Here is a 24,944-nt window from a genome sequence, read left to right on the forward strand (position 1 = left end):
TCCCCACATTCTTCTACACTCCAGGGAATAAAGTCCTAACCTATTCAACCTTTCTCTGTAACTGAGTTTCTCAAGTCCCGGCAACATCCTTGTAATCCTTCTCTACACTCTTTCAACCTTATTAATATCCTTCCTGTAATTTGGTGACGAAAACGGAACACAATACTCCAGAGTCGGCCTCGCCAATGACTTATACAACCTCATCATAACATTCCAGCTCTTATACTCAATACTTTGATTAATAAAGGCCAATGTACCAAAAGCTCTCTTTACGACCTTATCTACCTGTGATGCCACTTTTAGGGAATTTTGTATCTGTATTCCCAGATCCCTCTGTTCCACTGCACTCCTCAGTGCCTTACCATTTACCCTGTATGTTCTACCTTGGTTTGTCCTTCCAAAGTGCAATACCTCACACTTGTCTGTATTAAACTGCATCTGCCATTTTTCCAGCTGGTCCAAGTCCCTCTGCAGGCTCTGAAAACCTCCCTCACTGTCCACTACACCTCCAATCTTTGTATCATCAGCAAATTTGCTGATCCAATTTACCACATGATCGTCCAGATCATTGATATAGATGACAAATAACAATGGACCCAGCACTGATCCCTGTGGCACACCACTAGTCACAGGCCTCCACTCTGAGAAGCAGTTCTCTACTACTACTCTTTGGCTTCTTCCATTGAGTCAATGTCGAATCCAATTTACCACCTCTCCATGTATACCTAGCGACTGAATTTTCCTAACTAACCTCCCATGCGGGACCTTGTCAAAGGCCTTACTGAAGTCCATGTAGACAACAACTACTGCCTTCCCTTCATCCACTTTCCTGGTAACCTCCTCGAAAAACTCCAATAGATTGGTCAAACATGACCCACCACGCACAAAGCCATGTTGACTCTCCCTAGTAAGTCCCTGTCTATCCAAATGCTCGTAGATTCTGTCTCTTAGTACTCCCTCCAATAATTTACCCACTACCGATGTCAAACTTACCGGCCTATAATTTCCCGGATTACTTTTCGATCCTTTTTTAAACAACGGAACAATATGAGCCACTCTCCAATCCTCCGGCACCTCACCCGTAGACACCAATATTTTAAATATAGCTGCCAGGGCCCCTGCAATTTCAACGCTAGTCTCCTTCAAGGTCCGAGGGAATACCCTGTCAGATCCTGGGGATTTATCCACTTTAATTTGCCTCAAGGTAGCAAGCACTTCCTCCTTTTCAATCTGTACAGTTTCCATGATCTCACAACTTGTTTCCCTTAATTCCATAGACTTCATGCCAGTTTCCTTAGTAAATACAGACGCAAAAAACCCATTTAAGATCTCCCCCATTTCTTTTGGTTCTGCACATAGCCGACCGCTCTGATCTTCAAAAGGACCAATTTTATCCCTTACAATCCTTTTACTCTTAATATACCTGTAAAAGCTCTTTGGATTATCCTTCACTTTGACTGCCAAGGCAACCTCATGTCTTCTTTTAGCCCTCCTGATTTCTTTCTTAAGTATTTTCTTGCACTTTTTATACTCCTCAAGCACCTGATTTACCCCCTGTTTCCTATACATTTCATACAACTCCCTCTTCTTCTTTATCAGAGTTACAATATCCCTTGAGAACCAAGGTTCTTTATTCCTACTCACTTTGCCTTTAATCCTGACAGAAACATACAAGCTCTGTGCTCTCAAAATTTCTCCTTTGAAGGCTTCCCACTTACCGATCACATCCTTGCCAGAGAACAACCTGTCCCAATCCACGCTTCTTAGATCCTTTCTCATTTCTTCAAATTTAGCCTTCTTCCAGTTCAGAACCTCAACCCTAGGACCAGATCTATCTTTGTCCATGATCAAGTTGAAACTAATGGTGTTATGATCACTGGAACCAAAGTGCTCCCCTACACAGACTTCCGTCACTTGTCCTAACTCGTTTCCTAACAGGAGATCCAATATTGCATCCCCTCTAGTTGGTCCCTCTACATATTGATTTAGAAAACTTTCCTGAACACATTTTACAAACCCTAAACTATCTAGACCCCCTAACAGTATGGGAGTCCCAATCAATATATGGAAAATTAAAATCACCTACCACCACAACTTTGTTTCCTGCAGTTGCCTGCTATCTCTCTGCAGATTTGCTCCTCCAATTCTTGCTGACTATTGGGTGGTCTATAATACAACCCCACTAATGTGGCCATACCTTTCCTGTTTCTCAGCTCCACCCATAAGGACTCAGTAGACAAGCCCTCTAATCTGTCCTGTCTGAGCACTGCTGTAATATTTTCCCTAAAAAGCAATGCTACCCCCCACCCCCACCTTTCATTCCTCTGCCTCTATCACATGTGAAACATCTGAACCCTGGAATATTAAGCTGCCAGTCCTGCCCCTCCTGTAGCCAAGTTTCACTAATTGCTATAACGTCATAATTCTACATGTCAATCCACACCCTCAACTCGTCCGCCTTCCCCGCAATACTCCTAGCATTGAAATATATACACCTCAGAAGATTTTTATCACCACACACAACCTTTCTATTTGCGGCTTTGCTTGAACTTTTAACGTCATTTATTTTCACCCCAGCCACACTGTCAGTTCTGGCACTCTGGTTCCCATCCCCACTGCAAATCTAGATTAAAGCCTCCCCAGTAGCACTAACAAACCTCCCTGAAAGGATATTGGTCCCCTTGTAGTTCAAGTGTAACCCGTCTCTCTTGTACAGGTCCCACCTGCCCCAGAAGAGGTCCCAATGATCCTGAAATCTGAAACCCTGCCCCCTACACCAGTTCCTCAGCCACTTGTTCATCCTCCAGAGCATCCTATTCCTACCCTCACTGGCACGTGGCACGGGTAGCAATCCTGAGATTACCACTCTCGAGGTTGAGCATCTGAAGGAAATCCATACAGTCACAGGGAGAATGTACAAACTCCTTACAGGCAGCGGTGGGAATTGAACCCTTGTTGCCGGTACTGTAAAGTGTTGTGGCTGAACACTACACTACCATGCCACGCCAACTGGTAAAGCTAGAGGAGCGAAGGATAGTGACATGGGAACATTGGGCTGGGCCTATCACCTTGATGCAATCATGAAGAGGGCATGCCAGTAGCTATACTTCAGTTTCAGGAAATTTGGCATGTCACCAAAACCTCAAGCAAATTTGTACAGATGCTCTCTCGGTGGAGAGCATTTTGACTGCTGCATTACTGCCGGTATTGAGGCTCCAATGCAGGGGATCGAAAGTGGTTGCAGAGAGTTGCGGACTCAGCCAGCACCATCACCGACACAAGCCTCCCCACCATTGAGGGCATCTGCAAAAGGCAATGCCTTAAGAAAGTGGCAACCACCATTAAAGACCCTCACCATCCAGGACACGCTCACTCCTCATTCCTACCATCAAGTTTCAAGTTCAATTATCATTCAACTATGCATGATTATAGCCAAGCAAACAGTGTTTCTCTGGGGCCAAGGTCCAAAATACACTTGTGAGCTGCTCCTGCACATTCTCAGACTGTGTTGGTCGTTGATGCAAATGACATATTTCACTGTGTGCTTCGAGTCTACTTGTGGCAATTAAAGATAATCCTTATTTTTTAAGGATTGTAAGTGGGCTTCCTGCCAATCACTGAGTAGAAGATGTCGAGGAAAAGGTTGGCTACTGGTGATTGGTGAAGTGGATAGTTGGTGAGGTTTAGTAGGGGGCATTAGTCTTAGTAACCATATGGCATGAACATCAATTTCTCCAAAGTCTGGTAAATTTTTCCCCCTCCCCTCCTCTTCAGATACCCCCTATTACCTCTTCTCCTCACCTGTCCATCACCTCTCCCTGGTGCTCCTTCTCCTTCTCTTTCTCCCATGGTCCACTCTCCTCTCCTATCAGATTCCTGCCTCTTCAGCGCTTTACATTTTCTCCCTATCAGCTCCCAGCTTCTTCATTTCCCCCCTCCGCCACTCACCAAGCTTCACCAATCAACTTCTTCCCCTCCTCCACCCTCTTGTTCTGGCTTCTTCCCCTTCCTTTGAAGTCCTGAGGAGGGGACTTGCCCCTAAACATAGACTGTTCATTCATTTTCTGATCTGCTGAGCCCTCCAGCATTTTATGTGTGTTGTTTTCATATGTTGGATTGATTTTTATTGCAGTATAACTTCACTTATGTTTGATTATATGTTTACATAATTGGCAATTTGCCTGTAACAATGTTCAGTGGAGTTTCAGTAATTTGAAGTACAGCCTGTTCTGTGAATTTGGTGATATCTTTGCCTACAAGCAGAGACACACCAGCTCACAGTAAATCAAACCGTCTCAGAGGCTGTTCTTCTCAAAATATTTTCCAATATTTGCCAATGACACAAAGCTGGGTGGCAGTGTGAAATGTGGGGAGGATGTTATGAGAATGCAGGGTGACTTGGACAGGTTGGGTGAGTGGGCAGATGCATGGCAGATGCAGTTTAATGTGGATAAATGTGAGGCTACCCACTTTGGTGGTAAGAACGGGAAGGCAGATTATTATCTAAATGGAGTCAAGTTAGGAAAAGGGGAAGCACAACGAGATCTAGGTGTTCTTGTACATTAGTCACTGAAAGCAAGCATGCAAGTACAGCAGGCAGTGAAGAAAGCTAATGGCATGCTGGCCTTCATAACAAGGGGAATTAAGTGTAAGAGCAAAGAGGTCCTTCTGCATCTGTACAGGGCCCTGGTGAGACCACACCTGGAGTACTGTGTGCAGTTTTGGTCTCCAAATTTGAGGAAGGACATTCTTGCTATTGAGGGAGTGCAGTGCAGGTTCACAAGGTTAATTCCCGGGATGGTGGGACTGTCATATGTCGAAAGGTTGGAGCGACTGGGTTTGTATACGCTGGAATTTAGAAGGCTGAGAGGGGATCTGATTGAAATATATAAGATTATTAAGGGATTGGACATGCTGGAGGCAGGAAGCATGTTCCCACTGATGGGTGAGTCCAGAACCAGAGGCCACAGTTTAAGAATAAGGGGTAGGCCATTTAGAACGCAGTTGAGGAACAACTTTTTCACCCAGAGAGTGGTGGATATATGGAATGCTCTGCCCCAGAAGGCTGTGGAGGCCAAGTCTCTGGATGCTTTCAAGAAAGAGATGGATAGAGCTCTTAAAGGTAGCGGAATCAAAGGTTACGGGGATAAGGCAGGAACTGGATACTGATTGTGGATGATCAGCCGTGATCATAGTGAATGGTGGTGCTGGCTCAAAGGGCCGAATGGCCTACTCCTGCAACTATTGTCTATTAACACCTACCACATAAAAGAAGGCCACTTGACCCATTCAATCAATGCTACTCCACAGAGAATTCCCACTCTCACTAATTTTCCCTGTAACCTATTTTCCCCACAATCCCCTCAGCTCACTCCAGTCATCTACACACTGGAGACAATTTAAAGTGGCCAATTAACCTGCCAATGTGCATGTTGTTCCATGGCTTCCTCTGCTGCCACCATGAGGCCACCCTCAGGTTGGAGGAGCAAGACCTTATATACCGTCTGGGTCGCCTCCAACCTGATGGCATGAATGTTGATTTCTCCAACTTCTGGTCTTTATTCCCCTTATCTTCAATTCCCCATTCTGTCTCCCTTTCTTATCTTTAAGGCATCCGTTAGTCTTGCGAGACCATGGATCTGCGCCTGGAAAGTCTTCACTCTCCAGGGCGCAGGCCTGGGCAAGGTTGTATGGAAGACCAGCAGTTGCCCATGCTGCAAGTCTCCCCTCTCCACGACACCAATGTTGTCCAAGGGAAGGGCATTAGGACTCATACAGCTTGGCATCAGTGTCGTCGCAGAGCAATGTGTGATTAAGTGCCTTGCTCAAGGACACAACACATGTTGCCTCGGCTGGGGCTCAAACTCATGACCTTCAGGTCGCTAGTCCAATGCCTTAACCACTTGGCCACATGCCCACCTTTCTTATCTACTCTCTTCTTTTCATTTGTCACCACCCCCTGGTGCCCCTCCTCCTTCCCTTTCCCCATTGGTTCAATCTACTCTCTTATCAGATTCCCTTTCCTGCAGCCCTTTACCTTTTCATCCTATCAACTCCTAGCTTCTTACTTCATCCACCCTCCCCCACCCACCTGACCACCTATCACCTTCTAACTTGTACTCCCTCCCCTCTCTCCCACCTTCTCCCCACCTTCCTTTCCAGTCCTGAAGAAGCGTTTCTGCCTGAAACATTGACTGTTTATTAATTTCCATAGATCTTGCCTGACCTGCTAAGTTCGTAGAGTTATAGAAAAGTACAGCACAGAAATAGGCCCTTTGGCAACCTCGGCCATGTTAAACCATTTAATCTGCCCAGTTTTATCGACCTGCATGCAGACTAAGGCCATCCATTGCCCTACCATCCATTTACCCATTCAAACTTTTCTTTGTTTCTCCAGCACTTTTTAATGTGTTGCATGTCTTTGCGATGTTGGAGGAAAATGAAGCCACCAGAGGAAAACCCAGCAGACAGGTCCATGAGTCAGGATTAAAGACGGCACCGTGGGGGTTGAGGGACTTTGGTTCAGTGGAGAGGCTGGAGAAGTTAGGGTTATTCTACCTAGAGGATTGAAGGTTAATGAGAGATTAATAGGGAATGATGCTTTGAGGATGGTGGATGGCAGTCCAGGCGAGGAGATGCTGGAGGAGGTGTAGCGTGGCGCCCCCACTCTGTCGGGGGCTGACCTCTCCTGTTGGTGCTGCCATTCAGTGTTCGATTAGAAGAATGACGGGCTGGATTGCTGGGAAATGTATCATCAGTTTGCGGGACATGTTGCTCAGGATCTTAAACTATGTATGTGCTTTTTTTCGCTCGGTATTTTCCATGTGCTGTGTATGTTTTACACCTTGACCCCAGTGGAACTCTATTTCATTCAGCTGTATCTATATATGGCTGAATGATAATTAAACTTGATTTGATTTGGAGTGCTGGTTAAGTGGGCTACTTTGTCCTGAATGGTAGTGGTCTTCTTGAGAGTTGCTTGAGCTGCATTGATGCAGGTAAGTGAAGATTATTTTATCACTCTTCTGACTTGTGCATTGCAGATGGAATTACCTTGATCTTTCAAGAAAGGAGCTACTCGATGCAAGGAATTCAGTCCAGGTGAGAAGACGCTGGGGGCGGTGTAGCATGGCATCCGTTCTTGGTTGGGGATTGGCCTTTCCTGTCAGTGCTGACCTCCAACTGACGGAATGACAGGCTGGGTCGCCGGGAGCTGGACCATCAGTTTGCATGTCACTCAGTGTGTTGGACTGTACATATGTTTTCTTGTGTAACAACGTGTGTTTTTACCTCTCTCACTATTTTCAACATAAGTTATGCTGCTGGGCTTCAGAGGCTCTCTCATTTGACTGTATCCATGTACGGTTTGAACGATAGTTAAGCTTGATTTGATTTGAGCTGATCTGAATCCAGCCTCTGACCTGTTCTTTCAGCCACAGTATTTGTAACAATTAAAGACTATTTGTCACAGGTACATCGAAAGGTACAGTGAGATGTGTTGCTTGCATCAGGGATCTGCTGGGGGCGGGCTGCAAGAGTCATCACGCTTTTAGCACCAATGACTAACTAACCCTAACTGGTACATCTTCGGAACATGGGAGGAAACTGGAGCCCTCATGGTTATGGGGAGATTGTACCAACTCCTTATAGACTGCAGTGGGAATTTGATGATTAAATTAAATTCTGATTAATGGTATCCCCCTCCCCCCAATCATTAGAAGTGATTAAATGCCAAGGGCAGGTGGTTTTTGGGCAGCGTAGAGGTTAGAGAAATTCTTTACTGTGCCAGCTAGCAGGATTCTATTCTCCTCACTGTCTATAAGAAGGAGTCTGTTTGTTCACCTTCTGGGTGCGCTGGTTTCCTCCCACACTTCAAAGACGTAGAGTTTAGGGTTAGTAAGCAGGGGGCTTGCCATGTTGGTGCCAGAAGCATGGCGACACTTGTAGGCTGCCCCCAGCACATATTCGGACTGAGTTGGTTGTTGATGCCAACGACACATTTCAGTGTATGCTTCAGTGTTTCAAATATACATGTGACACAGAAAACTAATCTTTATCTTTAGTTCTTGTTGCGACACTAGCTGCCCAGTACATGTAGTGTGACTGTTACATGTCAGCTGAAGTCTGAATATTTTCCATTATGTAATATGTTGACAAAATTATACTCCAATTGCTATTGAAAAAATACAACCTCCAACATCCATGAGCGAGCCTACAATGGCGAAATTACTAACTAAAACAGTCATTATGATAAGTGTCCTTCTGCAAAAATCACTGCGGCAAAGTTCCCTAAAAACAAACACTTTGCTACCTCTCTCAAATCAGTTGATGTCTGACCGACCTTGACTTCATTAACAAAAAAGTGCTCCGCTGAACATTTTTTATGAAGGAGTCAGTTGGTTATTGTTAGCCGTCAGTTCGGCTCTCTGCTGCTACTGCAGGGAAAGAATGCATTAAGGAGATTGATGGGGAGCAGTGTAGTAATGACATCCTATCAATCTTAGCCCACAGGGTCTACAAGCAAAGCTACTTGGTCCACAAGCTTGATAGACCTGCTAAGGGCATTATTTGAGGTTAACCATGAACAGAAAGACATCTCCAGGTGACTTAAGCTTGGAATGTTTCAAGTGCTGTCCAAACACACAGACTTCATCCAGTGTGGAAACAAACCCTTTAGCCTAACTCATCCATACTGACCAAGGTCCCCAGTTACGCCAATCCCATTTTCCTGCATATGGCCCACATCCTTCAAAATCTTTCCCATCTACATTCAGGTTCAGGTGCCTTTGAAATGTTGTTATTGTACCTGCATCAAACAATTCCTCTGACCGCATGTTCCATATAGGCACCAGCCTCTATGTGAAGAGATTTACCCTCAGAACCCTTTTAAATCTTTCCTCTCTCACCTCAGACCTATGCCCTCTAGCCTTTGATTTCCTTTCCCTGGGAGAAATTCTGCAGGCATTTACTCTCTCTATGCCCCTTGTGGTTTTATATACCTCTAGAATATTATCGGTGACCTATGCTCCAATGAATAAAGCCGTCGCCTGCCAAACCTCTCCTTATAACCCAGGCCCACAAGTCCTGGAAACATTCTCCTAAATCTTATTTGTACTTGTTCCAGGTTAATACGACCATTCCAATAACAGGGTGACCAAAACTCCAGGTGTAGCCCCACCAATGCTTTGTATACCCGCTTGGATTGAGATAACACCTTGAATTAAAAAAAACTGATCTGCAATTTCACCTTCTTACATTAGGACTTCGATTTTCTCAAAAAATAAAATTTACCTTTCAGGCATGAAAAAAATCCACAGGTTCTCCAACCCAAGATATTAAGTCTGTTCCTCTCTTTGCAGAGGCTGTCTGATCTGCAGAGTTTTTCCAGCAATTCCTGTTTTTGTTTCAAAGCACAAAGGATTGTCCCAAAATTCCTCTGAAGAGGACCACAACTTTGTCATAGTTTGGAGGCATGCATGCCTCAATGACCTGGAGAGCTATGCTGGTTGGAGTCAGGGCCTGATGCTTTGGGTCTTGGTAGGGTTGCCCATGCCAAACAGGTCAAAGTGTAGAGAGCAGACCATGGTACCGGTTCTCCAGGTTTGGGGGTTCAGCTCAGGTTTAACAAATCCTGACTGGTCAAACAAAACTGTTACAGAAACAGCAATGAAGAATCCTTCTACAACTGTGTGCGACCAAGGACAGACAGAGATGTAGGACCTTCATTGCTGCTGTAAACACCAGGGACATAATGGGGAGCAAGTAAGTTGCCACTATCGTAATGTAGGTGAAATGTCAAACCAAATTTTACTAGGATGCCGTCTGGATTAGAGAACATGTCTTATGAGAAGAGGTTGAGCTAGGGCTTTTCTCTATGGAGTAATGGAGATGAGAGACTACATGAAAGTGTCTCAGATCAAAGGAGGCATAGACAGAGTGGACAGCCAGCACCTTTATCCAGCGCAGCAACCAGTAATACCAGAGGATACCCTTTTAAGATGAGAGGAGGAAAGTTTAGTGGCAGATATGAGAGGTGGGTTTTTCACACGGAGAGTGGTGGGTGCCGGGAATCCCCTGCTAGGATTGGTGGCTGAGGCAGATGAATCAGAGAAGTTAAATTAGATGGGCAGATAGATGATAGAGAAATGGAGGGTTATGGGCTGTGTAGGAAAGAAGAGTTAGACTGATCCTGGAGTAGATTCACAACACCATGGGCCAAAGGGCCAGTAGTGTGTGTACTGTTCTATGTTCTGTGTTCAGGTTGTACACATCAAGCCCCTATAAGTAGCAGTTTGACGATGACCAGAGTTAGTGTTACTGGTTGTGGGTTAAATGTTGGACTCTGGACTCAGAGGAGAGCTCTCTGCTCTTTATCCAGTCCGTAAGAGACAGCCAGGAGATCAGACATCATCTGGCTGTGCGCCACTCTCTTGTCACTGCACTGGGGCTCCCATCCTGGGTCTTGAGCTCAATCAGTGGATAAAAGTCTCCAACATGCGAGGACAGCTACAAGGGAGGTAATTACCAAACCACAGCTAATGCCATGGAAAAGCCTTCCTCATTAATAAAACATCCAGATTTAACTGGATACCCACTTCCATTTGCTGTTGAACGAAAGTGATTCTCCATGGATTTCAGTGCTAAATTCAGGTAGCACTGTGAAACTCAAACAGGGCACAAAGGTGTCTCATGGACTGGGTCTTACAGGTACAAATAGACTTGGGCCAATGTGTCTTACAAGAGGGAGAAAGGGTAAAGGATGGATGTTATTATATTCCTGACACAAGAGACCATAACATGCTGGGAGAACTCAGAACATCGGGCAGCATTCTTGGAATGGAGGCAAATGGATGGTTTACATTTCAGTTCAACACTCTGAATCCTGTCACAAAATGTTGATATCCCTTTGCCTGTCTATGCGGGGAGTCTAAAGCTTGAGGGCATCGTTTTAAGGTGAAAAGGGAAAGACAGCCCGAAGGACAACTTTTTGTGTGTTGTTCCTCTCAGCAATTTAGCATTTTGTCTATTTTTCACGAGGCCAAGTTGTTAGCTTGATGTTCAACCCAGCACGGATTGGAAGCGTGCAAGGAGCTGGCTGGCTTCGAACCTGGGACCTCTTGCTCCGAAGTCCGGTGCTGATGTCATAACACCACCGGTCGGCTATATGGAGGGTGCTGCCAACAGAAATAGTAAAGTGGGTGCAATTCTTGACATTTAAAAGACATTTGGATGATAGGAAAGGTTTGGGGAATATGGGACAAATATGGGTAAATGCAACTAGTTATGCATCCTAGGTGGTACAAAGGAGCTGGGCCAAATGCCTTGCTTCCATGCTCTGTCACTCCATGGCGATTTCTGGACATTAGAGGATCATGGGGAATTGGTTGGGACAGGAAAATTGTACTGAGGTAGAAGATCAGTTGTGGTCTTGGTAAAGGGACTGAATAGTCTGCTCCCCCTTTTATTTCTTATGTTCCTCTGTTTTTTGATCTGGTAACCATAATGTAAAAGGACACTGCCGAGAAGTCACTTACCAGCCTGTACGAGTGTGAACTCCTGAAACCTCGTCCCTATCTGGTTACTGGCTGTGCAGTTGTAGCTGCCGAAGTCACTGTCCACGGCTGGAGTAATCTTCAATTAAAGAAAGACAAATCATGGCGTTACCATTCTGTCTCATCTCCTTTGGATCGTTACAGCTAATTCATCATTAAAACCAAACTTTCCTCTCAACCCTCCCCTCATACAATGTAACCTTGATACATAAATCATGGAGGACCTTGAAACAAGATCAGGCCTTATTTCTATTCTGTCTTTAATTAGAAGACCTCTCTAGGTGTTTCATAAAAGGGTTATTGAACAAATTTTGAGACTATTATCAAAGCTGTGAAGTAGTTTGATCAAGTAAAGCTATGTGAAGACCATAACGTATAGGAGCAGAATTAAGCCCATTCCATCACGACTGATTTATTATTCCTTCAACATCATTCTTCTGCCTTCTCCTTGTAAACTTTGACACCTTGACAAACCAAGAACCTATTAATCTCTGCTTTAAGTATTACCCAATGACTTTCCCTCCATTGTTGTCTGTGGCAATGAATTCTACAGATACACCACCCTCTGGCTAAAGAAATTCCTCCTCACCTTTGTTCTAAAGGGACGCCTTTCTATTCTGACCCTGTGTCCTCTGGTCCTTGACTCCCCCCCTAGGAAACATTCTCCCCATATCCAGTCTATCTAGACCTTTCAATATCTGATAGGTTTCAATGAAATACCCCTCGTTCTTCTAAACTTCAGCAAGTACAGGCCCAGACCACCAAACGCGTGTCATACACGAAACCTTTCATTCTTGGGTTCATTCTCATGAACCTCCTCTGGACTTCTCCAATCCCAGCACATGTTTTCTTACATAAGAGGCCCAAAATTGCTCACAACACTCCAAGTGTAGTCTGATCACTGCCTTCACTGGACTCTCTGACGGTGGTGTCTGGAAAGAGGATGCTGTCCAAGTTGCATGCCATCTTGGACAATGTCTCCCATCCACTACATAATGTACTGTCGGCTTTGTGTGGAACCAAAGGAAATGGGAGAGATCTTAAATAGGTTTTTTGCGTCTGCATTTACTAAGGAAGCTGGTATGAAATCTATGGAATTGAGTGAATCATGTAGTGAGACCATGGCAACTGTACAGATTGAAAAGGAGGAGGTGCTTGCTATCTTGAGGAAAATTAAAGTGGATAAATCCCCGGGACCTGACAGGGTGTTCCCTCGGACCTTGAAGGAGACTAGTGTTGAAATTGCAGGGGCCCTGGCAGAAATATTTAAAATGTCGCTGTCTACGGGTGAAGTGCTGGAGGATTGGAGAGTGGCTCATGTTGTTCCGTTGTTTAAAAAAGGATCGAAAAATAATCCGGGATATTATAGGCTGGTGAGTTTAACGTCAGTAGTAGGTAAGTTATTGGAGGGAGTACTAAGAGACAGAACCTACAAGCATTTGGATAGACAGGGGCTTATTAGGGAGAGTCAACATGGCTTTGTGCGTGGTAGGTCATGTTTGACCAATCTGTTGGAGTTTTTCGAGGAGGTTACCAGGAAAGTGGATGAAGGAAAGGCAGTGGATAATGTCTACATGGACTTCAGTAAGGCCTTTGACAAGGTCCCGCATGGGAGGTTAGTTAGGAAAATTCAGTCGCTAGGTATACATGGAGAGGTGGTAAATTGGATTGGACATTGGCTCGATGGAAGAAGCCAGAGAGTGGTGGTAGAAAATTGCTTCTCTGAGTGGAGGCCTGTGACTAGTGGTGTGCCACAGGGATCAGTGCTGGGTCCATTGTTATTTGTCATCTATATCAATGACCTGGATGATAATGTGGTAAATTGGATCAGCAAGTTTGCTGATGATACAAAGATTGGAGGTGTAGTAGACAGTGAGGAAGGTTTTCAGAGCCTGCAGAGGGACTTGGACCAGCTGGAAAAATGGGCTGAAAAATGGCAGATGGAGTTGCACGTTGGAAGGACAAACCAACGTAGAACATACAGTGTTAATGGTAAGGCACTGAGGAGTGCAGTGGAACAGAGGGATCTGGGAATACAGATACAAAATTCCCTAAAAGTGTTGTCACAGGTAGATAGGGTCGTAAAGAGAGCTTTTGGTACATTGGCCTTTATTAATCAAAGTATTGAGTATAAGAGCTGGAATGTTATGATGAGGTTGTATAAGGCATTGGTGAGGCTGAATCTGGAGTATTGTGTTCAGTTTTGGTCACCAAATTACAGGAAGGATATAAATAAGGTTGAAAGAGTGCAGAGAAGGTTTACAAGGATGTTGCTGGGACTTGAGAAACTCAGTTACAGAGAAAGGTTGAATAGGTTGGGACTTTATTCCCTGGAGCGCAGAAGAATGAGGGGAGATTTGATAGAGGTATATAAAATTACGATGGGTATAGATAGAGTGAATGCAAGCAGGCTTTTTCCACTGAGGCAAGGGGAGAAAAAAACCAGAGGACATGGATTAAGGGTGAGGGGGGAAAAGTTTAAAGGGAACATTGGGGGGGCTTCTTCACACAAAGAGTGGTGGGAGTATGGAATGAGCTGCCAGACGAGGTGGTAAATGCGGGTTCTTTTTTAACACTTAAGAATAAATTGGACAGATACATGGATGGGAGGTGTATGGAGGGATATGGTCCGTGTGCAGGTCAGTGGGACTAGGCAGAAAATGGTTCGGCACAGCCAAGAAGGGCCAAAGGGCCTGTTTCTGTGCTGTAGTTTCTATGGTTCTATGGTTCTATGGTACTGGTTGGGCACAGGAGTACATTCAGCCAGAGACTCATTCCACCGAGATGCAACACAGAGCATCATAGGAAGCCATTCCTGCCTGTGGCCATCAAACTTTACAACTCCTCCCTTGGAGGGTCAGACACCCTGAGCCAATAGGCTGGTCCTGGACTTAGTTCCTGGCATAATTTACATATTACTATTTAACTGTTTATGGTTTTAATACTATTTATTATTTATGGTGCAACTGTAATGAAAACCAATTTCCCCCGGGATCAATAAAGTATGACAATGACTATGACTATGACTATAAAGTCTCGGCTTTTATAATCTTGTCCTCCCAAAATGAATGTTAAGATTATATTAAAAAGCCTGTGAAAATTATAAGAGAGAGAGAGAGAGAGAGAGATGGAGTGGAGAAGTTGAGGGAAGGGATTTTAAATGATTTAGGTTTCAAAGAAAATTTATTATTAAAGTACATACACTCTGTGTCCACTTTATGAGGTGCACCTATACACCTGCTCGGCACATATCTAATCAGCCAATCACGTGGCAGCAATTCAATGCTTAAAAGCATTCAGACATGATCAAGAGGTTTAGTTGTTCAGACCAAATATCAGAATAAAGAAGAAATGTCATCTAAGTATGTTTGACCATGGAATGATTGTTGATGTCTGACTGGATGTTTTGAGAATCTCAGAAACTGTTGACCTTCTGGGATTTTCATGCACAACAATCTCTGGAATTTACAGAGAATGGTGCAAAAAACAACAACAACAAAAAAAATCCAGTGAGTGGTAGTTCTGTGGGCGAAAATGCCTTGTTAATGAGAAAGGTCAGGGGAGAATGGAGAGACTTGTTCAAGCTGGCAGGAAGGTGACAGTGACTCAAATAACCACACATTACAACAGTGGTGTGTAGACAAGTATCTCTGAACACACAACACATCGAATCATGAATGGGATGGGTACAACAGCAGAAGACCCCAATGGGTTCCACTCCTGTGACTAATCAAGTGACCACTCAGTGTATATGTCACCATATACTACCTTGAGAGTTATTTTCTTGCCGACATTTTCAGAATTTATGATAAAACCATAAATAGCAAAGACTGATAATCAATGTGTGAAACTGTACAAATAATAAAAGAGTAAATAAATATCACTGAGAACTTGTTGTAGAGTCCTTAAAATGGTGTCATTGAAATGCAGGTCAGGGCAGGATGGCACACGCTCATGAATGGAGGAGCAGTTCAGATTGTGTTTTGATCTACAGACTGCAATAAGCAAGAGTAGGCACTAACACCTCTATCATTGCTATACTCAACACTGTGTCCCCTACAGTTAAACACCATAGGTTTGTTAAATGTTTGCAATAGCGGCTGAATTCTTTCTGGCCTCAGCACAGTGGCATGAGAACAACAGATCAAATATCTTGTCTGTCTCTGTGCCTGTGGATTGAACCCCTATTTATTGAGACACCTTTCACTCAGTTCTTGGGACTTCACACAGACTGAGGGATCAAGATCATCAGTGCCTAGGACAGACCCAGGGTGATTGCATGAGTCAGAATTTGGAGCTCCTCTGACAACAGTGACAACCAAGTCCCCCGACTACAGCACAAATCACGAACCCTGAAATCTGTGTGGATATCTTTGTAACTTATTACACAGTATTTAGTGTAGTTTATTTGTCCTTACTGTTTTATGATAATAAATTAGGCTTAAGTTACTTTGTTGTGCTTGTATGCTTATTATCGTGTTGGCGCGTGGCCAAGTGGTTAAGGCATTAGTCTAGTGATCTGAAGTTCGCTAGTTCGAGCCTTGGCTGAGGAAGCGTGTTGTGTTCTTGAGCAAGGCACTTAACCACACATTGCTCTGCGACGACACTGGTGCCAAGCTGTATGGGTCCCAATTCCCTTCCCTTGGACAACATCGGCGGCGTGGAGAGGAGAGACTTGCAGCATGGGCAATTGCCGGTCTTCCATACAACCTTGCCCAGACCTGCACCCTGGAAACCTTCCAAGGTGCAAATCCATAGTCTCACGAGACTAACGGACTCCTATATATATAAAAAATGCTTATTACCACATTTCCTGGGCAATCAAATTAATTTGGTTCCTTTGGGTCTGATCAACCCAGCCCATTTCACCTCCATGGTGGGCTGGACTTGAAACAATGACAAGACAGACTACAAAAAGGAGAAAGGGAGGCTGGTGGCATGGCGTCAAGACAACAACCTCTCCCTCGAAGACAGCAAGATAAAAGAGCTGGTCATTGATTTCAGATAATGGGCAGTATACACAGTCCAATATGGAAGCTGGCCAGTGGTGTAGTGGCATCAGCTCCGGACTTCGAGGCACGTGGTCCTGGGTTCGAATCCTTGCACGCTTTGCACACTTTTGTAAAAGGTTGCCGCCTGATGTGCCACAAGGTGTGGAAGGGAGCACCAACATCATGTACCAATACTTCTGAAGTGAAGATGGTTGAAAGCTTCAGGGTTCTGGAAATATCAGCAATAATTGTCCTGGGCAAAAAAGTGCATCAGTGTCTCTACTTCTTCAGAAAGCTATGGAAATATGGAAAGGTTTCCAAGAGAGTTGTGCGCACAGCCTAGTCTATCACAAAAACCAGCTGCTCCTCCAGTGACGGTACACACTTCCCAATGCCAACACGAAGGACTCCTCCTGCCCAGGCGTTCTCTCTTCTCTGCACTTCCATTGGGCAGAAGATACAAACGCTGAAGAACACCTTACACAATGCTCGAGGACATCCTCTATTCCATTGTTATCAGTATCTCAAATGGACTTCCATGAATAAAGGTGACGTCTTGATCTCTCAATCACCTTGTCACGGTACCTCCACTGTACTTTCTCCATAACTGTAACACAATATTCTGCAGAACGAAGGGTCTTGGAAGGGTAAATTTGTGTTTGTTCCACTATATTCTGCATTCTGTTATTGTTTTTCGTTTTGACTACCTTGCTGTGTAGAATGATTTCTTTTTACAAAAGTTTATTCATCAGCACAATAATCAGGGAATCAAAACTTCATCAGGTACCTTCGCTCTATCCGACTCAGAATCAGAATCAGGTTTATTATCACTGGCATGTGTCGTGAAATTTGTTAACTTAGCAGCAGCAGTTCAATGCAATACATAATATAGAAGAAAAAATTAAAATAATAATAAAATAAATAATTAAATAAATTACAGTATATGTTGAATACATTAAAAATCATGCAAAAATCAGAAATAATATATATTAACAAAGTGAGGTAGTGTTCATGGGTTCAATGTCCATTTAGGAATGGGATGGCAGAGGGCAAGAAGCTGTTCCTGAATCACTGAGTGTGTGCCTTCAGGCTTCTGTACCTCCTACCTGATGGTAACAGTGAGAAAAGGGCATGCCCTGGGTGCTGGAGATCCTTAATAATGGAAGCTGTCTTTCTGAAACACTGCTCCTTACAAATGTCCTGGGTAGTTTGTCGGCTAGTGCCAAAGATGGAGCCGACTAAATTTACAACCCCCTCTGCCAGCTCCATCCACCAAAAGCCGAACTTCCCGATGGCCAAACATTTTAATTCTCATTCCCATTCCAGTTCTGACATATTAGTCCATGGCCTCCTCTTGACAAAAGAGGAGGCTACCCTCAGGGTGGAGGAGTATCACCTCGCATTCCGTCTGGGTAGCCTCCAACCTGATGGCATGAATATCGATTTCTCCTTCCTGAAAAAAAATTCCCTCCCCCTCCCCTCTTCTATTCCCTACTCTAGTCTCTTACCTTTTCTCATCAGCCTAACACCTCCCCCTGCATCCCCTCCTCCTTCCCTTTCTCCTATAGTCCACACTCCTCTCTTATGAGATCCCTTCATCTCCAGACCTATGTCTTTCCCACCCACCTGGCTTCACCTATCATGGTCTAGCTATCTTCCTACCTCTCCCCCAGCTTTTTATTCTGTCATCTTTCTCTCTCCTTTTCAGTCCTGAAGAAAGGTCTTTACCCAAAACGTTGACTGTTTGTTCATGTCCATAGGTGATGCCTGACCTGCTGAGTTCCTCCAGTATTTTGTGTGTGTTGCTATCATAAACTATTTGCAATTTCAAATTAAAATATGATTATTACTGTCTTCAAGAGATTCGAGCCCCTGTGGGACCTATGTGTAGAATGATCTGTCTCGGTGACTTGCAGACTAAAACCTCTCACTGTATCTTGGTACATGTGACGACAATAAACCACTTCCATTAACTGCAGGGTATACCATCTACAAAATGTACCACAGTTACTTACCCCACTTACTCTAACGAGACCTGGAGAGATGGCAGAGAATATTCCCAGGATATCAACTGGATTGGAGGACTTTAGATAGGCTGGGCTTGATCCCCATTTTCCCATGGTAGAGGTCTCAAAAGTGTTGTATATTTAATATTTCAGTAGTAGTGTAAATATATTGTTGGATGAAGCATATATGTATTTTTTTTTGTGTGTGTGTACGTGTGTTTTTTTTGTGTGACTGTTTTTTTATTGCTCACCATTTTGAACGTGCTGCATACGTGCTGCACCTTGGCTTCTGAGAATCGTTGTTTCGTTCGGCTGATTCCGTGTATGGTTGAATGATCATTAAACTTGCTTTGGTTTGAACTAACTTGATTTCTTTGTTTCAAAGATTCAAAGTACACTTATTATCAAAAAAGGTATGCAGTATACAACCCTGAGGTTTGTCTTCAGACAGAGAGGCACGAAACAAAGAAGACCATGGAAAACCGTTCAAAGAAAACATCAAACACCCAACGCGCAAAAAAAAAGAACAAATCTCACAACGGCCAAATAAGTGAGCGTAAAAAAACATCAAGCCACCAAGCCAATGAAACAGTCCAGGAATATTTAAATAATCCGTTATGGGTTATATGTAAAAGTACATGAATGGCATTGTCATTGAGCAATTTTGGGCCCCTTATCTACGAAAGGATGTGCTGATATTGGAGAGGGTTCGGAGGAGGATCATGAAAATAATTCTGGGATTGAAAGACTTATCATATGAGGAGCGCTTGATGGCTCTGGGCCTATACTCACTGGAATTCAGTTTCAAACTCCGCTTTAAATATACTCAATGGCTTGACCTCCACGGCTGTTTGTGGCAACAAATTCCCCAGATTCTCTACCCTCAGGAATTCCTCTTTACCTCTGTTCTAAAGGGACATCTTTGTATTTTGAGGCTGTGCTCTCTGATCCTGTGTAACAAATAAAGCTAATCTTTATCATTTTGTATTATGCGACTCTCTTTCTCAAGTATTATTAGCACATTTTAGTCATTTAGAGATGCAGTGCAGAATAGACCCTTTGAGCCCTTTGAGCTGACATCCTCTATTTAACCCTAACCTAATCACAGGACAATTTACGGTGACCAATTAACCAACCAATATATTTTTGGTCTGTGGGAGGGAATCACAGAGCCCAGGGAAAACCCACTCATTCCACCGGGAGGACATTCAGAGATTCCTTATGGAGGATGCTGGGATTGAACTCCAACCTTTGATGCCCCAAGCTGTAATAATATCTCGGCAACTGCTGTGCTACTGTGGTGCCCTGAGGTAGCCACAAAGATCATTTCATTGATGTAGCACAAGGAAAAATAATAATAGAATGCAGAATAAAGTGTTACAGTTATTGAGAAAGTGCAGTGCAGACAGACAATAAAGTACAAGGTCATGATGAGGTAGATCGTGAGGTCAAGCCTATATCCTCGCAGTATCCACCTCAGAATTATATACACTTTACATACCTGTATGCCTGCTCATTAATGCAAATATCTAATCAGCCAAACATGTAACAGCATCTCATTGTAGAAAAGCATGCATGTGGTCCAGAGGTTCAGTTGTTGTTCAGACCAAACATCAGAATGAGGAAGAAATGTGATCTAAGTGACTTTGACTGTGGAATGATTGTTGGTGCCAGACGGGGTGGTTTGAGTATCTCAGAAACTGCTGATCTCCTGCGATTTTCACGCACAACAGCCTGTAAAGTTTACAGAGAATGGTGTGTAAAACAAAAAAGAAAGTGGCAAAAGCACTTTATTAATGGGGGAGAGGTCTGAGGAGGATGGCTAGACTGGTTCAAGCTAACAGGAATGTGAAAGTAACTCAAATAACAACAGTGGTGTGAGGAAGAGCATCTCTGAATGCACAACACGTCAAACCTTGAAGTGCACAAACCTACACTCATTGCCCTCTGTATTAGGTGGAGGAGGTACCTGATGAAAAGGCCACTGAGTGTATGTTCAGTGAGATCTTCTCTTGCTCTTCCACAGTCCAGAACACACAGCCAGGCTCCATTCTGGAAATGAGCATCCATGCAGTTCGGTAACCTCGCAGCTTGGCACGGCAAATGCTCTGCCCAAGACAGCAAGAAACCGCAGAGGGGGTAGAAGCTGTCCTTGAGCCCGGCTTTCAGGCTTTTGTGTCATCTGCTCGATGGGAGAGAATTTTTGTGGTGGGTGGGGTGTTTGATTACGTTCAGTACACATTATTTCTTTAATCGAAATGGTTCCCACTTTACCTCATAACTGGGGTGTAGTGGCTTGTGCGTCACTTTAACTATTAGTGGTCATCGATCGGAGTTCTCCCTGTAAGGAGTTTGTACGTTCTGTCCATGATGCATGGGTTTCCTCCCGCATTCTAAGGGTCTTTGGCTTGGGTTAGTGAGGTGACGGCATGCTATACTGGCACCAGGAGCATCCGAGCTGGCCAGCACAATCCTTGCTAATTTGGATTGACACAAACATCGTATTTCACTGTATGCTTTGATGTACATGTGACAAACATAGCTAATCTTTCTCTTGGTCTGTACAGTAGGAAATATGAAGGTGCTTGGAGAAGCCAGAGAGATGTTGTCTCATCCTTCACCAAGCCTATGTTGAGCTTTCCAAGCCTAACAATGGATATCTTTACCTAGCACCAAAACTCCTCATTTTAAAATCCAGAAGGGAAGACAGTTCAATAATTTTTCTTCAATGTTGATGATTAGATATGGACTTAGTGAAGGGGGCTTTATTTTCTCTCCTGGAGATCTCCTGCTTTGAGCACAAATACACGATGATGTGATCTTAATGCAAGCCAAACACCATTCCAAACTTCACAAAGCAGATGAGCTCCTCTTCTTCCTCACAGCAGGCAGAGGGCTGAAAAATGATCGCTTATTTTTAAGAAAAAAAATCCTTATTCTGAATCTGTACTGCATTTCTCTTTCTGATACAACACTTTACTTCTTTGTATACGCCCTGCCGTGTAAGTAGTCTCTATTTCAGGCAGAATTTTAATGTGGAGCTGGTTTAATTAAAAAGCACAGCACACAGCCTTTGTGTTGTTATTCTCCTGTGGTGACAGTACCTTTCGCTTTCCCTAATGTCCAAATAAGCCTTCTTTTCCATGCCCTCCTTTCATGGAAGTCACAAGCCACTTCGCTGTCCTCAGGTCTAATTCTTTCTCCCCCATGACTTCAAAGCCTTCTCTAACAAAGTGTTCACTTTCCCTGACAGGCGTTAACAGCCAGATGTGATATCATCTGTTTTCATAATCGCATCAGCTTCCTTCCAGTGGGTTGAAGCTAAATTGTGTGGCATAAAAGCTTACAGATCATTGTTGTCCACAGCGGTCTCTATATTATAAAGATTAGCTTTGTCACACGTATGTCAAAACATACTGTGAAAAGCGCTGTTTTGCATCATTAATCAACCAGTCAGTTCGAGGACTCTGCTGGGGGCAGACCGCAAGTGTCGCCACGCTTCCGGTGCCAATATGGTATGCCCACAGCTCACTAGTCCTCGCGATATGTCTTTGGAATGTGGGTGGAAGCAGGAGCAGGTAGAGGACACCTGCACGATTATAGGAAGAGCGTACAAAGTCCTCACAGACAGCGGCAGAAATCGAACCCGGATCGGTGATCTCCGGCGCGATCCTGCTGCCCTTAATTCATTAGAAGCCAAAACAACAAGGGTACAACTATCAGGAATGGAACGAACAGCCTTGTCTCCGTTCTCTTACAAGTCATACAGTGATACTGTGAGGAAACCAGGCGCTTTGAATCTGTGTTGATACAAAGCCCAGATTTTTATATTAATTCAATCCTAACCTATTTTATTTTCCCCGAAACACACAACATACAGGAAGAACTTAGTAGATCAGGACACATCTAAGGAGGGGAATAAACTGTTGACAGTTCAGACTTAGACTCTTCATCAGAAGCAGCCAGAGGAAAGCCACATGGTCACAGGTAGAACATATACACTCTTTACAGACAGTGGTGGGAATTGAACCCCGATTGGTGTTCACTGGTGCTGTAAAACGATTGTGTTAACCACTACACTACGGTGTCCTGATCAAGGGTTTCAGCCCAAAACATTACTATTTATTCCCCTCCTTAAATGCTACCTGATTTGCTGAGTTCCTCCAGTATTTTGTGAGCATTGCTCAAGATTTCCTGCACCTACAGAATCTTGTAGAGTCACAGAGTCATACAGAGGTACAGCACAGAAACAGGCCCTTTGGCCCATCTAGTCCATGCCAGAATCATTTAAACTGCCTGCTCCCAACACCCTGCACCAGGACCATAGCCCTTCATATCCCTACCATCCATGTACCTATCCAAACTTCACTTAAAAGTTAAAATCAAGCTTGCTTGCTCCATTTATGCCAGCAGCTTGTTCCACACTCACACCACCCTCTGAGTGAAGAAGCTTCCCCTCATGTTCCCCTTAAACTTTTCACATTGCTCCCTTAACCCATGACCTCTGGTTGTAGTCCCACCTAACCCTCATACGCTTGTTATTTTCCTTAAATTCCCAGGCACTAAGGCAACCGACCTACCCCTGCCATTCATATTTGGGATGTGGGAGAAAACTGGAAAATGTGGAGAGAATCCTTGTGGTCACAGGGTGAATGTGTGAACTCTACGCAGATAGTACTGAGCTCCGAACGGAATGTGGGTCACTGGAACTGTGAGGCAGCAACACTACGAACTGCACCACTGTGTGATCTGTGAGGCTAGAAGAAAGGTTAATAGAGGTCTCTAATGTTATGATGGGCTTTTTATATAGGTTAGACAGGAGGAGAATTTACTGCCAGAAATATCTACAGATGTAGTGTGGAGAGCATTCTAACTGACTGCATCACTGTGTCTGGTATGGGGGGGGGGGGCGGCGTGGTTGGTCATTGCACAGGATCGAAATAAGCGGCAGAAAATTGTGAACTCAGTTAGCTCCATAGCTCCATCGTGGGCACCAGTCTCCACAGTATCCAGGACATCTTCAAGGAGCAGTACCTCAAAAAGGCGGCATTCATTATTATACCTGCATCACCCAGCTCATGCCCTCTTCTCATTGCTACCATCAGGGAGGAGGTACGAGAGCCTGAAGGCACACACTCAATGATTCAGGAACAGCTTCTTTTTAAATATACTGTATATATACTTACTGTAATTTACATTTTAAAAATTATGTCTTGCAATATACTGCTGTCGCATAAAAACAAATTTCATGACATACAGTAAGCCAGTGATACTAATCCTGATTCTGATTCTGGAAAGTCATTAACAGATCCATACGAACATGTTTTCACACAGTCAATGATTGAAATGTAAAAAAAAATCCACATGGTCTAATTGAGGCAATAATACCATCAGCCCTCATTAATTTTTTTCAATTCATCATAGAAAGCATTTTATCTGGATGTATCATGGCTTGGTATGGCGACTAACCCACAAGAAACGGCTAAGAGTTGTGAACACTGCTCGGCACATCACAGAGACCAGCCTCTCCTCTGTGCACTCTGTCTATACCTCTCACTGTCTTAGTAAAGCAACCAACACAATCAAAGACCCCACCTACACCAGACATGTTCTCTTCTCCCTTCTCTTATCAGCCAGAATATACGAAAGCCTGTAGGCACACAGCACCAGGCTCAAGGACAGCTTCTATCCCACTCTAATCAGACTTCTGAACAAAGCTTCTGGATGATAAGATGGACTCTTGCTCTCACAGTCTACCTCGTTATGATCTTGCACTTTATTGCTTACCAGCATTGAATTCTTTTGGTAGCTTTTACCCTTTATTCTGTATTGTTATGCTCAACAATGCAGCATCACCTTTTGTTCTGTGCGGGGGGGGGGGCGTGTGCGGGGACTGCACAGGATCGAAATGAGCTGCAGAAAGTTGTAAATTCAGTCAGCTCCATCATGGGCACTAGCCTCCCCAACATCCAAGACATCTTCCAAGGATTGATGCCTCAAAAAGGTGGCGTTCATCATTAAGAACCCTCATCACCCAGGGAATGCCCTCTTCTCATTGCTACCATCAGGGAGGAGGTACAGAAGCCTGAAGGCACTCAGGAATAGCTTCTTCCCCTCTGTCATCTGATTTCTGAATGGACATTGAACCTGTGAACACTACCTCACTATCTTTTTCCTCTCTTTTTGCACTGCTTATTTAATTTAACTTTTGTTGTAAAAATAATATGTATTCTTCTTCTTCTTCTTCGGCTGTCTATTGTTTTTTGATGATGACTGAGGCCTGGGCAAGGTTGTATGGAAGACCGGCAGTTGCCCATGCTGCAAGTCTCCCCTCTCCACACCACCGATGTTGTCCAAGGGAAGGGCACAAGGACCCACACAGCTTGGCACCGGTG

General features: G+C 44.0%; 1 protein-coding gene across 1 annotated transcript in view; it reads right to left on the reverse strand.

Moving 5' to 3' along the window:
* Positions 1 to 24,944, reverse strand: part of LOC140199703 (neural cell adhesion molecule 2-like) — a 431,176-nt gene that overhangs the window by 206,266 nt on the left and 199,966 nt on the right. Inside the window, exon 11 of the mRNA XM_072262182.1 lies at positions 11,535 to 11,631. Within this exon, the coding sequence (XP_072118283.1) occupies positions 11,535 to 11,631 (97 nt within the window). The remainder of the gene's footprint in view (positions 1 to 11,534; positions 11,632 to 24,944) is intronic.

The sequence above is a fragment of the Mobula birostris genome, chromosome 6 (assembly GCF_030028105.1).
Source record: "Mobula birostris isolate sMobBir1 chromosome 6, sMobBir1.hap1, whole genome shotgun sequence".
Classification (NCBI taxonomy): Eukaryota; Metazoa; Chordata; class Chondrichthyes; order Myliobatiformes; family Myliobatidae; genus Mobula; species Mobula birostris.